We start from the raw sequence: 13,563 nt of genomic DNA, 5'->3' as shown, positions 1-13,563 counted from the left end.
AACCCATACGACAATTTGGAATGATGGAACGATAGGTAGGGCTACTAAAATTATATGTGTGACCGCAACGAAAAGCCTCATTAGAGCTTGGGTTTCAGGACTTCCTGATGAAGTGGATAGTCTGCATGCTTAGAAGCAGAATTAAAAAATCGAACCTTGGGTATCATTGCAATAAAAGAAGGGTTACCAGGGGTACTCGACAGGGGGTGTTTTATCTTTTCTATTGTGAGCTCTTGATATAGACAAATCAATCCTGAGCGATTGGGCGTTAAACATTGTAAGGCAACTAAAGGCTGCCAATGTTAGATGACGTCAAACTAAGTTAATTTAGAGCTAAGTATTCATAGACTTTACTTGATAACAAACTTTCATGGGATAAAAAATACTCAAGAAAGAATGGAAATTCTATAGAAAAGATTTGAGGTCTGCAACCAGATGTGGTAAACTGAATTTACATATCGGCAGAAATTATACGGAAACATATCGATAGTCGGTTGTTACAGTTTATGTCATATATTATGTCATAGTTAAGCTGCTCTTAGAGCATTTCCATGTTATACGGTACATTGTCGCCTGATTGTAGATTGTGACTAGATTGTGTTAGACTGTGCTGGGTGAAGGGGGAACTTCAATGTGAAAAGTAATGAAGTTGCGGGCGAATTAGCTAGATTTGGTTCGAACTATTACATAGATGATAGGGATATAAAAGTGAAAAGTTTTGGGGTCTGCAACCAGATGTGGTAAGCTGTACTTACATATCGGTATAATTTCGGTGAAAATTATACGGAATCATATCGATCTATAGTCAGTTGTGACAGTTTATGTCCTAGATTATGTTATAGTTAAGCTGCTCTTAGAGCATTTTTATGTTATTCGGTACATTCGCGCCTGGTTGTAGATTGTTTTACTTACTATTAGACTGTGCTGTGTGAAGGGGAACTTCAATGTGAAAAGTAATAAAGTTGCGGGCGAATTAGCTAGATTACGTTCGAACTATTACATAGATGATAGGGATATAAAAGTGAAAACACCCATCTATTACTATTGTAGGTTGATTTTCGAAAGAAGCTGTAACATTATCAGCCAGTCCTGGAATAGTAGAATAGATGGCAGAATATCAATTGCCATTTGGCTAACACTTGATGTGAGGCCAAGAAACTTCTATAATTGGATAGTAGCAGACTAAGAATGCTGACGATATTTGAAGAGGGTATTTCTTAATTAATGCATTTGACAGTAAGAGAAACAGTAATACAATATAGGAGGATATGTGGAGATGCAGAGGAATTAGAGACGATTCAGCACATAATTTGCCACAGTCCTAGAATAGGTACATGTTGAAAATGGCTAAGAAATAGGTTCCTTGATTACTGGGAGAAATTGCGGGACTCAGCCCTCGCAGTCTACAAGGTTTTATCAGTGGAATTAGAAATATCTTCAAATAGATTTCATAGGAAGACTCAGATTCTCTTACAATTCTTCCAAGTTGAAACCTGTTTTTGTTCCTCTCTCCTACTTCTGATCGTTCGTTTCTTTCTAAAGTCGTTTCGTTTTCTTCTAAAGTCCTAAAGCAACAACAACCAGTTAGTAAGTTAGTTAGTTAGTTAGTTAGTTAGTTAGTTAGTTAGTTAGTTAGGTTAGTTAGTTAGTTCGTTAGTTAGTTAGTTAGTTAGTTAGTTAGTTAGTTAGTTAGTTAGTTAGTTAGTTAGTTAGTTAGTTAGTTAGTTAGTTAGTTAGTTAGTTAGTTAGTTAGTTATTAGTTTATTAGTTCGTTCGTTCGTTAGTTCGTTAGTTCGTTCGTTCGTTAGTTCGTTCGTTCTTAGTTCGTTCGTTCTTCGTTCGTTCGTTCGTTCGTTCGTTCGTTCGTTCGTTCGTTCGTTCGTTCGTTCGTTCGTTCGTTCGTTTCGTTCGTTGTTCGTTCGTTCGTTCGTTCGTTCGTTCGTTTCGTTCGTTTCGTTCGTTTTCGTTCGTTCGTTCGTTCGTTCGTTCGTTCGTTTTGTTCGTTTCGTTTGTTCGTTCGTTCGTTCGTTGTTCGTTCGTTCGTTCGTTCGTTCGTTTCGTTCGTTCGTTCGTTCGTTTCGTTCGTTCGTTCGTTCGTTCGTTCGTTCTTCGTTCGTTTTTCGTTCTCGTTCGTTCGTTCGTTCGTTCGTTTCGTTCGTTCGTTCGTTCGTCGTTCGTTCGTTCGTTCGTTCGTTCGTTCGTTCGTTCGTTCGTTCGTTTCGTTCGTTAGTTCGTTCGTTTTTCGTTCGTTCGTTCGTTCGTTTCGTTCGTTCGTTCGTTCGTTCGTTCGTTCGTTCGTTCGTTCGTTCGTTGTTCGTTCGTTCGTTCGTTCGTTCGTTTTCGTTCGTTCGTTCGTTCGTTCGTTCGTTCGTTCGTTCGTTCGTTCGTTCGTTTCGTTCGTTCGTTCGTTCGTTCGTTCGTTCGTTCGTCGTTCGTTCGTTCTTCGTTCGTTCGTTTTCGTTCGTTCGTTCGTTCGTTCGTTCGTTCGTTCGTTCGTTCTTGTTCGTTTCGTTCGTTCGTTTTCGTTCGTTCGTTCGTTCGTTCGTTTTCGTTCGTTCGTTGTTCGTTCGTTCGTTCGTTCGTTCGTTTTTCGTTCGTTCGTTCGTTTCGTTCGTTCGTTCGTTCGTTCGTTCGTTCGTTCGTTCGTTTCGTTCGTTCGTTCGTTCGTTCGTTCTTCGTTCGTTCGTTCGTTCGTTCGTTCGTTCGTTCGTTCGTTTCGTTCGTTTCGTTCGTTTCGTTTCGTTCGTTGTTTCGTTCGTTCGTTCGTTCTTTCGTCGTTCGTTCGTTCGTTCGTTCGTTTCGTTCGTTTCGTTTCGTTCGTTTCGTTCGTTCGTTCGTTCGTTCCGCCCCTGTGTTCCCCCCCCCTCCCCCCTTTTGCGGCTCCCCTTCTCCTTCTTAAATAAAAGGTTTAAAACTGTTTTCAAACTATTGCCACTGATAGCTTTTTCAGTTAGTAGCCCATCAATGTCTCCTATACTATAGTTGTTAGAAATAGATTTAAGCCGAATTAATATATTATTTCAGTTTCTGGTTTAGCTCCATTGTAGTAAACAAATTTTGGCTGAAACTCTATCTGATTGGCTGGTGGGTTGACCGAATAGTTTGGTCTGTTGGTTTTGGTGGTACAAATATACACAAAGAGAACAATATTCATGTGCACTTTGCGGATAGTTTTTAGTAAATATATAAAATATATTTAAAAATATTTTGCAAGGAATTGACAATTTTTTATACGCTCCATTATATTGCAGTATTATACATATGTATATACATATGTACGTTCATACAAATGTGTGTATATTTTTAAAAAATACATGAATTTGTAATAAATATTTTATTATGAGCATTTTATACTTATATACAGATATAATATAAATATAGAGTGTACGAGGTCAGGCTTGAATGTCTTTTAAAAGTAATTACAAATTAAGTTTCTCTCAATATTTATAAAGATTTTATTAAAAATTTCCAAACATGTTATTCTATCCAAGAATCCTTTCCATAAGAATTAAAATCAGGAAATCTTTGTAAGTTCTATAATGTTTGGTATTGTGATTTATCCATTTAAAAAACAAAATTGCTTTTTCATCTTTTTTTTGACTACCCTCATACATAAATAAACAAAATGTGTGTGATAATCTGAATATAAGTAATTTCCTTTTATTCTAAAGGTCAAGGAATTATAGCAAATATGCAAATATTTCAAAAATATTCCAAACCAAACGACACCAAATGAAAACACTGAAACAAAAATCGGATTATACAAGATTAGATATTAAAGAGAATAAAAATAAAACAATAGACAATAAATGGATTACAAAATTTTTTCTTGAACATTCACTTACAAAATTACATACTAACATCAGTATTCATTATTATATACATTTGGTCTTGAATTTTGAACTTTTAAAAAGAAAAACGCTTTAGTAAAACAAATACTTTTGTTATTCGTACTTTTCGCTTAACAATGAAATCCCGTCTTCATTCAGTTGCATTAAAATATTAAATTAATGTTCTATTATTCTATTGCTATCATTATTGAATTGAACTTGATTTATGATTTTTGGCATTTTTTGGAAACTTTATAAATGTTATAAATCATAATTTAACAAAGACATGATATTTACCTCTTTAGACACATATTATACATATTTCATTGAACACATCTTTGTTAAGAAACATTTGCGTCAACCTTAACAGGAACATCATCAAGAATGTCTTTTGAAAACAATAGTATGAATAATAGTGATTTTAAGGTATGTGGTCTTTATACAGTAGGCAACTGCATAACCATGAAGAAAGACACTATCTTATATAGCAACTGAAATAAGGTGTTTAAAACAAAGCCGCTGTGTTAATGAGAGCACCTAATATTATGGATTTTATATACAAAAACTAAAGCCCTACCAGTACAGTCGAATTTCGGAGCAAATATTAACGTATTCATATGTACATACATATATTGATGCTAAACAGCGAACAGATTACTGATGTCAGGCGTAAGAACATAATTTTTCACATTCCCAGGAAAATTGAATAAGTTCCACATCTAGACAAATGCTTTTTATTAACCTGACACCTTCCGAACGGGTTCAGTGTTATGGAGTCGACACTCGTTCTTCGAAGCACCACACTAACTACTAACTAACTAACTACTAACTAACTAACTAACTAACTAACTAACTAACTAACTAACTAACTAACTACTAACTAACTAACTAACTAACTAACTAACTAACTAACTAACTAACTAACTAACTAACTAACTACTAACTAACTAACTAACTAACTAACTAACTACTAACTAACTAACTAACTAACTAACTACTAACTAACTAACTAACTAACTAACTACTAACTACTAACTAACTAACTAACTAACTAACTAACTAACTAACTAACTAACTAACTAACTAACTAACTAACTAACTAACTACTAACTAACTAACTAACTAACTAACTAACTACTAACTAACTAACTAACTACTAACTAACTAACTAACTAACTAACTAACTAACTAACTAACTACTAACTAACTAACTAACTAACTAACTAACTAACTAACTAACTAACTAACTAACTAACTAACTAACACTAACTAACTAACTACACTAACTAACTAACTAACTAACTACTACTAACTAACTAACTAACTAACTACTAACTAACTAACTAACTAACTACTAACTAACTAACTAACTAACTAACTAACTAACTAACTAACTAACTAACTAACTAACTAACTAACTAACTACTAACTAACTAACTACTAACTAACTAACTAACTAACTAACTAACTAACTACTAACTACTAACTAACTAACTACTAACTAACTAACTAACTAACTAACTAACTAACTAACTAACTACTACTAACTAACTAACTAACTAACTAACTAACTAACTAACTACTAACTAACTACTAACTAACTAACTACTAACTAACTAACTACTACTAACTAACTAACTAACTAACTAACTAACTAACTAACTAACTAACTAACTAACTAACTAACTAACTAACTAACTAACTAACTAACTAACTAACTAACTAACTAACTAACTAACTAACTAACTAACTAACTAACTACTAACTACTAACTAACTACTAACTAACTAACTACTAACTAACTAACTAACTAACTAACTAACTAACTAACTAACTAACTAACTAACTAACTAACTAACTAACTAACTAACTAACTAACTAACTAACTACTAACTAACTAACTAACTAACTAACTAACTAACTAACTAACTAACTAACTAACTAACTAACTAACTAACTAACTAACTAACTAACTAACTAACTAACTAACTAACTAACTAACTAACTAACTAACTAACTAACTAACTAACTAACTAACTAACTAACTAACTAACTAACTAACTAACTAACTAACTAACTACTACTAACTAACTAACTAACTAACTAACTAACTAACTAACTAACTAACTAACTAACTAACTACTAACTAACTAACTAACTAACTAACTAACTAACTAACTACGAACTAACTAACTAACTAACTAACGAACTAATAACTAACTACACTAACTAACTAACTAACTAACTACTAACTAACTACTAACTAACTAACTAACTAACTAACTAACTACAACTCTAACTAACTAACTAAACTAACTAACTAACTAACTACACTAACTAACTAACTAACTAACTACACTAACTAACTAACTAACTACCTACCTAACTAACTAACTAACTAACTAACTAAACTAACTAACTAACTAACTAACTAACTAACCATTACATGTTCCATTATCATTATAATTGCAACATATTCTTTGAAAGGGAGCCTATGCAGATATCTCTGTCCAAAACCCCATTAAAAGTGACTCCATTAATTCGGTCCCTATACATACATATATCCTGATTACACCATTTTGGTTAAGTCTTTTAAGAAAGAAACTGAAGATACTACTTTTAACATATCCCAACGGAGTTACGACTGAAAAATGGTTAGAAATATCCAAAGCTGATCTGATCTGGCTAGCTCTAGGACTTAGACAAGAATAATGTCAGACCCTGGGGTGTGGTAGTTTAAGTAAAATAAGTGCCGCCTGGATGTCAACAAAAATTCTTATATTACCACTAGTATTGAGATCTATCAGTGTCCCAGTGTGCATCCGGTTCTAAATTGTTAGAGTTCCAGTCTGTCAGACCGGAGGCTGTGGTTATTGATTTCCAGCATTGGTATATGTTGAGCCTTGTATCCGATCTTTCAGTGTCCCAGTGTGCATCCGGTATCATAATTGTTAGTGTTCCAGTCTATTAGACCGGAGGCTGTGGTCATTGATTTCCGGCATTCGGAGATGTTGAGCCTTGTATCTGATTGTTGATCGATAAAAATAAGGTGCAATATAGTACCTTTCTCCAATTAGCCGAAACATGGTTAAGGGAGAGGCATGGGAATGTATTTCCTCGGATTCGTCGTTATTATTCTTCCACAGTATTATAAATACTCTCTAAATAGTAGCCACTATTAAAACTGAAAGACCTTTATAGAGAAACCACAACGTTGTCCAATACATTGCAGGTAAAATTAATGGCTAAAACAATTGAAAAAAAAAACTAAAACTAATAATTTATTTTGTTGACCACAAAGTGTGTTTCTATATTTGCCACTATTTCATGTTCATGTTCAGAACAGTGTTGTGGATGATGTTGCATTAAGTACGTTTGTGTGTAGGAGAAGAAATGAATTTCATAATTATTATACAGTTTTCAAAGAGGAAAAAATATGTAAATACTTATTTGTTACAATTTATTCACTTTTGTTACTCACTTCTAAGTAATATGTTATATATTATGAAATTCTTGGAATGCATTAGAAATTTTCAGGAAGAATATGTAAAAAAGTATGTCAAAGTTCAATTTCATATATACATATTTTCATTTAGATTTCATTCGTTATTGACATAGGGGAGAAGTATTTGTCCCATAAATTCTTGAGAAGCGTTGCTCTCGGTTCCCAAAATTGGGTAACTCAGATAAGATAAGGAAGAAATTAGATAAAGATATATTTAGTTTAGACATTAGCAGAATGTGACAAATGAACACTCAGTTTAATCGTAACACCTTGGCATCAGAATGGAATATTAAGTTTCTCACATCTTTAGGGATCGAAACTGAGGTCACTGGAAATAGAAGAAGCGCCAAAGACTAACATGAAGACTAGCATATGTTGTAATACTATCTACATCAACAAATTTAGAATACGCAATGGCGATTAGGAAGACGCAAAGTCTTTTTGTTATCATGGTAGTTACGATGTGTTTTATCGAATATGTGAACCGTGGAACGCAGTGTGCAGGATTTTGCCGATATTATCTGGAGCTGGTCAGAAGTCTAGTACATTACAACTGACAAACGTCCTACTTCAAAGTGGAACATTTGCAATCACAAAGTGAGCTACGAACGACTCACCTTAGCCCCTTTGTGCCATGTAAAGACAGTTTTCTCGAGAACTTTAGCTATACATATTCCGACCATAGCTGGGATGCAAAAACATCATTTTCGTTTACAACCAAACAGATGAAATGGTATTTGATTTGGGAACAGCACCTAGAGTCGCAATCGGTAGACCGAAATACGAATCTATCAAATAATCCCCAGGTAAGTTCCTACTCACAAAGAACATACTGTGATGAATCTGGTATGAACAGAGGAAACTCTGAACATAGCCGGACAAGAAAGGAAAAGTCAATGGTATCACTTACATCCATCACCATTCAACCCAGCATAATTCTCATTCATTCGACACACATATTGAATAACACATCCGACACACTCACTCTAGATATACGGAGGAGGCCCCTATATCCATTCCGTATTATATACACTTTACACCCAACTCATTTTCACCCAACTCATTTTCAACGCTTAGCCTACCAGTCACTCCTCACCGGGATATCTGTTATCTCGGCAACAACACCGAACTTATCCGGAATTATAGACTTTACCGTGTATCTCACGAGTTTGAGTTTAAACCACAGCCACCATGTGCATACCGGAACCTCTCTAACAACCGGGACAAGACGAAGTCCGAAACTCAGCCCTAAGGGCTACCGGTTCCGTGATAACAGAATATGTGGTTCTCTGGTTGGACCCAATGCCAAATCGTTCCAAAGAAAGGCTGAGGATCATCACCAGTTTATAGTCTCGGCAGACTAGAAGTGTAGGTAGCATTGCAAAAACACCAAGATGGGGCCAGTTCATGAAGGTAACAAGTCTTTGGGGGGATCTGGAGAAGGAAAATTCAAGGCCAAAACAAAACATTTTAATTGAGATCTTACGCTATGCAAATTCCCTAGTATCAATGAAAAAACCGCCATAAACTGGGCACTGGACACAGCATCTAGCAGATATGAGTGGTGCCAATGTATAGTAGCCCTTCTTATATTATAGGTCTGATATAGTAAATGTTGTAAATAGTAAGAATTTCACACCGTATTCCCATGCTTAGAACTTCTGATACCTATAAATACATATAGATGAAGCAACATAGTCCAACGTGCATTTGTGTGTTTAAACATAATATTGAGTCATATAGTGGTTGAAATCGACTCCCCAGTCAGAGATTGTTTTTGGGTCTCAGTTAAGCAAGTCATGTTTGCCTCATTGAACCAATACTCTCAAGGATTGGCATATAATTGATTGAATACGATGTTGCTATCATCCATGAAAGAGTAGATAGTAGTTGGAAGTCTGAGATAGTAGGTTATTTCGATCTATTGGAAAGGGAATAGAAACAGATTCGTGCCGCACATCTGAAAAAATCTTGAACTCAGAACAATTTGCTATTGGGTGATTATTTTCAGGGTTGTTAGCCCCTCCTTTTTTAGAAATCATTGTTGCATTAGCAGCCTGATAGGAGCTTACCGGTATGTTATAAAATGCTTAAAAGATTAGCTAATGGACGAGCTAGTATCGAAGAACCTGGAGGACTTAGTTACGCTAAAGTCCACATAAACTTTATTAACTGCACTAGTTCGAAAAATATTTCTGTTGAAGTACTGATACTCTTTTGATCATCCATTAAAAGATTCAAAATTGTATAACTAGCATCATCCTTTACCCTTTTGATGAATGATCAGATGGTTTTATTGACCCGGGGAACAATAATAATGTTAGCACAGAGACGCTACTCGTTTAAAACTCTTTGACGTCTAAGCATTTGGGACCTTTTTGCGTAACGAATCATTTACGACATATTTGCGGTATCGCGAAATTCTGAATGCTTCTGTTTTGATTCCTCTACCATTATTGCCATGTCATTGACATGATTGTCTAAGAAATCAAGTTTCCGATTCAAATGCCTAATTTAATCCTTGAGCTCATTGTACCTTTTCGTATATAATGATTGACCGTTTTGTTGGTGATTTTGAAACGTTAAGGAAACGTGGAAAGGGAAAAGGGGGTAATGATTTGAGAATATTTACTTCAGACTTATTGGGGTGTGAAATAAGAAAAAAATCGTGTATATTATGTTGATATCCTTCTGTAAAAGAAAAAATCAGTCACGGAACTAGTTTGGTTTCCATATTTCCTACCCATATATTAAATTCACATTTAAATCCACTACAACATTAACAAGTTTATAATTGGTACTCACCAGATTTATTATTAATTAAAATCTCATATTCATCAAGTTCGTCATCATGATAGCTGGAATCATCTTCATCGAAATCAGGCACATTGGCGGCTTCACGACGCATTAGCAAACGTCGCTGGTAGTTAGTTAAAGTATCATCAGAAGTAAGTAATGAAATGGGAAGCTTTAAACTACTGTTACCCAATAGTGGCAGGGGTGGATCGCCGCCCTCACCATGAACAGCCCTAATGCCATTGGAGCTGTTGTGGGGTATGGTGCTGGTCTCTGCAGTTAAGTTCGAATAAAATATGGTTTTGGTATTTAACTCTTCCACATGACTGGTGGTGGTTGATGGTGGCGTTTGTGTAGTGGTTAAGTTTGTGGCAACAGCAGCTCGTATCATGACACCCCAGTAGAAGAAGGCCATCAGAATTAAATAGCAAATACTACGCATATCAGGATGACCACTCACATGCAGTAGTTTATTAAATTGTGTTTTGCGCTTCAGTTGCAATGTTGCAGCTTCGGCATAAGCCGTAAACATATTGTAGGTTAAGACACAACATGTTGAATAGTAGGTCGAATATGTGTTGGAGAGATTTAGATGCGATGAGGATAGGGGAGTAGAAGGAATGGAGAGAGTAGTAGAATTTAACGCTACGGTAGAGCAAGTTGGTGAAGAAGTTGATGTTGACGGAGGAGTAGGGGTATAGGAACATGTTGTTGACGGTGGTAGTGATAGTGATGTTGTTGTAGTTGTTGGTGGGGCTAATGAATGCACAAATGTTTTGTTGTTTGTGTTACTGTTAACATTATGAGATTTATTGATTTTTGAATTTCGATTTTTTAAAATACTAAAAGAGGAAACGGATGTTAGCTGTTGAAAATTTGCGTTGCTAATATGAAAATGTGTCGGTTGGTCATTAACAACATGTTGTTGCAATGTTCTATAGCTGATAAATTCATTGTTGTTGTTGTTGCTACTGTTGTTGTTGAAATGGCTGTGTTTATTATTGTTGTCATTGTTACTTTGATTTGTGGTTATTTGAGTTTGTCGTTGTTTTTGTTGCTGCTTTATTAGTCGTAGTTTTTGTTGTGTTAGTGGCTGTTGTTTTGGTTGTTCTATTTGTTCTTGTTGTTGTAGTTGTTGTTGCTGCTCCTGCTGCTGTTGTTGTTGACGACGACGATGATGATGACGATGGTCTGCTACATTTATTTTATGATACTTTGTGTAATTTAAAACTTTGGCCATCGCTCATTTACGATACACAACAGCCCATTTATTGAAAACTTTTTCTTTTATATCCTTTTACTTTTCCTTTTTCTTCTTTTTGCTTATTTTCTAATATATTCTCTTCCTAGCAAGCCACTTCCTGTGTGTTTTTTTGTCTATTCTTGAGCTAGTTGTGCTTGCAGTTGTTAGTGTCTCAGTGTCCCTTTGTGTGTGGGTGCTACTTTTGTTTTGAAATACGTAAGAACATTTAGTTCAATTTATAATTTTTGGCCAATGTTCAATTTCGGAATTTTACAAAAAAATCTATTCGTTTTATTCTAGTGTCGCATTGTAGTCTTCGTTTTGTTCGTTTTTTTTTTCAGTAGTTAGTTAATCGTTTTGATTTTGGAAGCCTCGTATATGTTTTTCATTTGGCTTTTGTGGTTCCACTGATGTGAGGGTGAATCGTTTTACTTTTTGACCCTTCATATGTAAGTACATATGTATGTGTTTTTTTAGTTATATGTATTTTAAAGTTGTACAACTTATGAATGTTTATAATATACCATATATTATTTGTTAAATATTTTATATCATCGCTTTTTTATTGTTCAGTGTTGTTCAATGTTGTAGCTGCACATTTTTCTATTGGAATACAACAAAAAAAAAATAATTTTAAATGAAAAATGAATCTGTGGAATGTTTAATATTAAATAATGAAATATTTCAGTTTAAGGGCCTTATTCATAAATAATATTTTATAAGGGGAAAAAATTGTTTCAAAAGTAATAAATTTATGGAGGACAACTGAATATCAGAATATCTTCATATTTCGTTAATTGGTTTAACTACTAAATATGTTCAAAAATCATTATAACAGGTTTTATATATAAGTAATAGAATTTTTATATAGTATTTATTATATAGAATTTTTATATGTAAACCCTGATAATTTGATGAAATTTGGCACATACTCTTCTTTTGACCCAAGGACGAAGCCTATTAGAAATGGTTAAAATCGGTACATTATTTCGTAAAGCCCCCATATAATCGTACCCCCCGAATAGGTCTTTTGAGCTCATAAATATGTTAAATGTTCTTGTATCATTTCAAAAATCGGCAAAAGTTAGTTTTATATAAGTCTTAATGATACTTTGTAATGATCGGGCCTTATTTGACCCTAGTTCCCATACAAAGTCTCCTTCAGAGAATGACCCGATGGTCAAAATTAACTTATAAACACTAATATCACGATGATATTCTGCATTAATAACTGATGTAGGTGTAAATCCTTCTACCAAAATTTATAAGTTTATTAATCCCTTGTCCCCATATAACCTCTCTTTTAGAAAATCCCGAGGTATCCTAGTTTCCGAAACTCTGATTTCGTTCCTGATGAGCCCATATGTCCAAATACAAATCCTTAACTCAAAAACACTTCCTCGTTATGCATATGAAAATTTGTTAGAGAAACCGTTTAGAGCAGAATTATTTCCCTCTTTTTCTTTTCTATACCACTGTGCAGCCTTTTACTGTTTCTCTGCACATGCTCTACACTCATATGAATCCGCTCGCCCCAAATTTGTATAGTTGTGACCGCAATCCTGAGTGTACCATCATTCTAAACCTGAACATACACATTCTAGGCCCCCTCTAGTTTGGGTCACTCCATAGAATCGTTGTGGTTCTAGCTACCTTTTCTAACTCGGCTCTGCTTCCATCAAACGTTATTGCATTCGTCAGGTTATTTTCCCTTCCCTTAATAAAGTTTATCCCCCAGTGTTCCCTCCGGGGTCATGTTACCTTGGTGAAATCTCCATCTTGGTGTTATTGCAATATCCCGGGGAAAAGAGGTGCTGCCAATACCTATACTCTGCCGGGACTATAAACTGGTGATGATCAAATATACCCTCTGTTTTTCCTTGGAATGATTTGACATGGGGTCGAATCAAAGCACCAGATAATCTGGTATTACTGGTGGTCAGTTGCCCGCAAGACTTTGTCCTGTCTGGCCAGTTGGTTATAGCCGAATTCGCGGAGAGGAAATGTTGGTTTAAGGACTTATATATCCTATGCCATATATATCGGGATTCTCTCTCCGGTGCTCGTGCTATCTCAACAGATGTCACTGAGTGATGTGACAGAGCAATTTATGCTGGATTCCTGGGTAACCGTTGAGTATATCTTACTCTTCGCGTAGTAGGGTGCCAGCATAAGCAGAGGAATTTTCA

The 13,563-nt window shown here is 34.9% G+C and overlaps 1 protein-coding gene across 5 annotated transcripts in view; it reads right to left on the bottom strand.

The window, feature by feature from the left end:
- The window catches only part of LOC119606925, a 32,166-nt gene extending 20,190 nt beyond the window's left edge, over positions 1-11,976 (bottom strand). For all 5 annotated transcript variants that reach the window (XM_037960591.1, XM_037960592.1, XM_037960595.1 and 2 more), the window contains exon 1: positions 10,141-11,976. In XM_037960591.1, the coding sequence (XP_037816519.1) occupies positions 10,141-11,371 (1,231 nt within the window). In that variant the 5' untranslated portion in view covers positions 11,372-11,976. The remainder of the gene's footprint in view (positions 1-10,140) is intronic.
- Between the last annotated feature and the right edge of the window lie 1,587 nt (positions 11,977-13,563).

This window comes from Lucilia sericata, unplaced genomic scaffold, assembly GCF_015586225.1.
Source record: "Lucilia sericata isolate MDLA Ls3-8-SP2 unplaced genomic scaffold, ASM1558622v1 Contig000635F_arrow, whole genome shotgun sequence".
NCBI lineage: Eukaryota > Metazoa > Arthropoda > Insecta > Diptera > Calliphoridae > Lucilia > Lucilia sericata.
The sequence above is the reverse complement of the archived record's forward strand: the minus strand, read 5'-3'. Positions and strand labels throughout refer to the sequence as shown.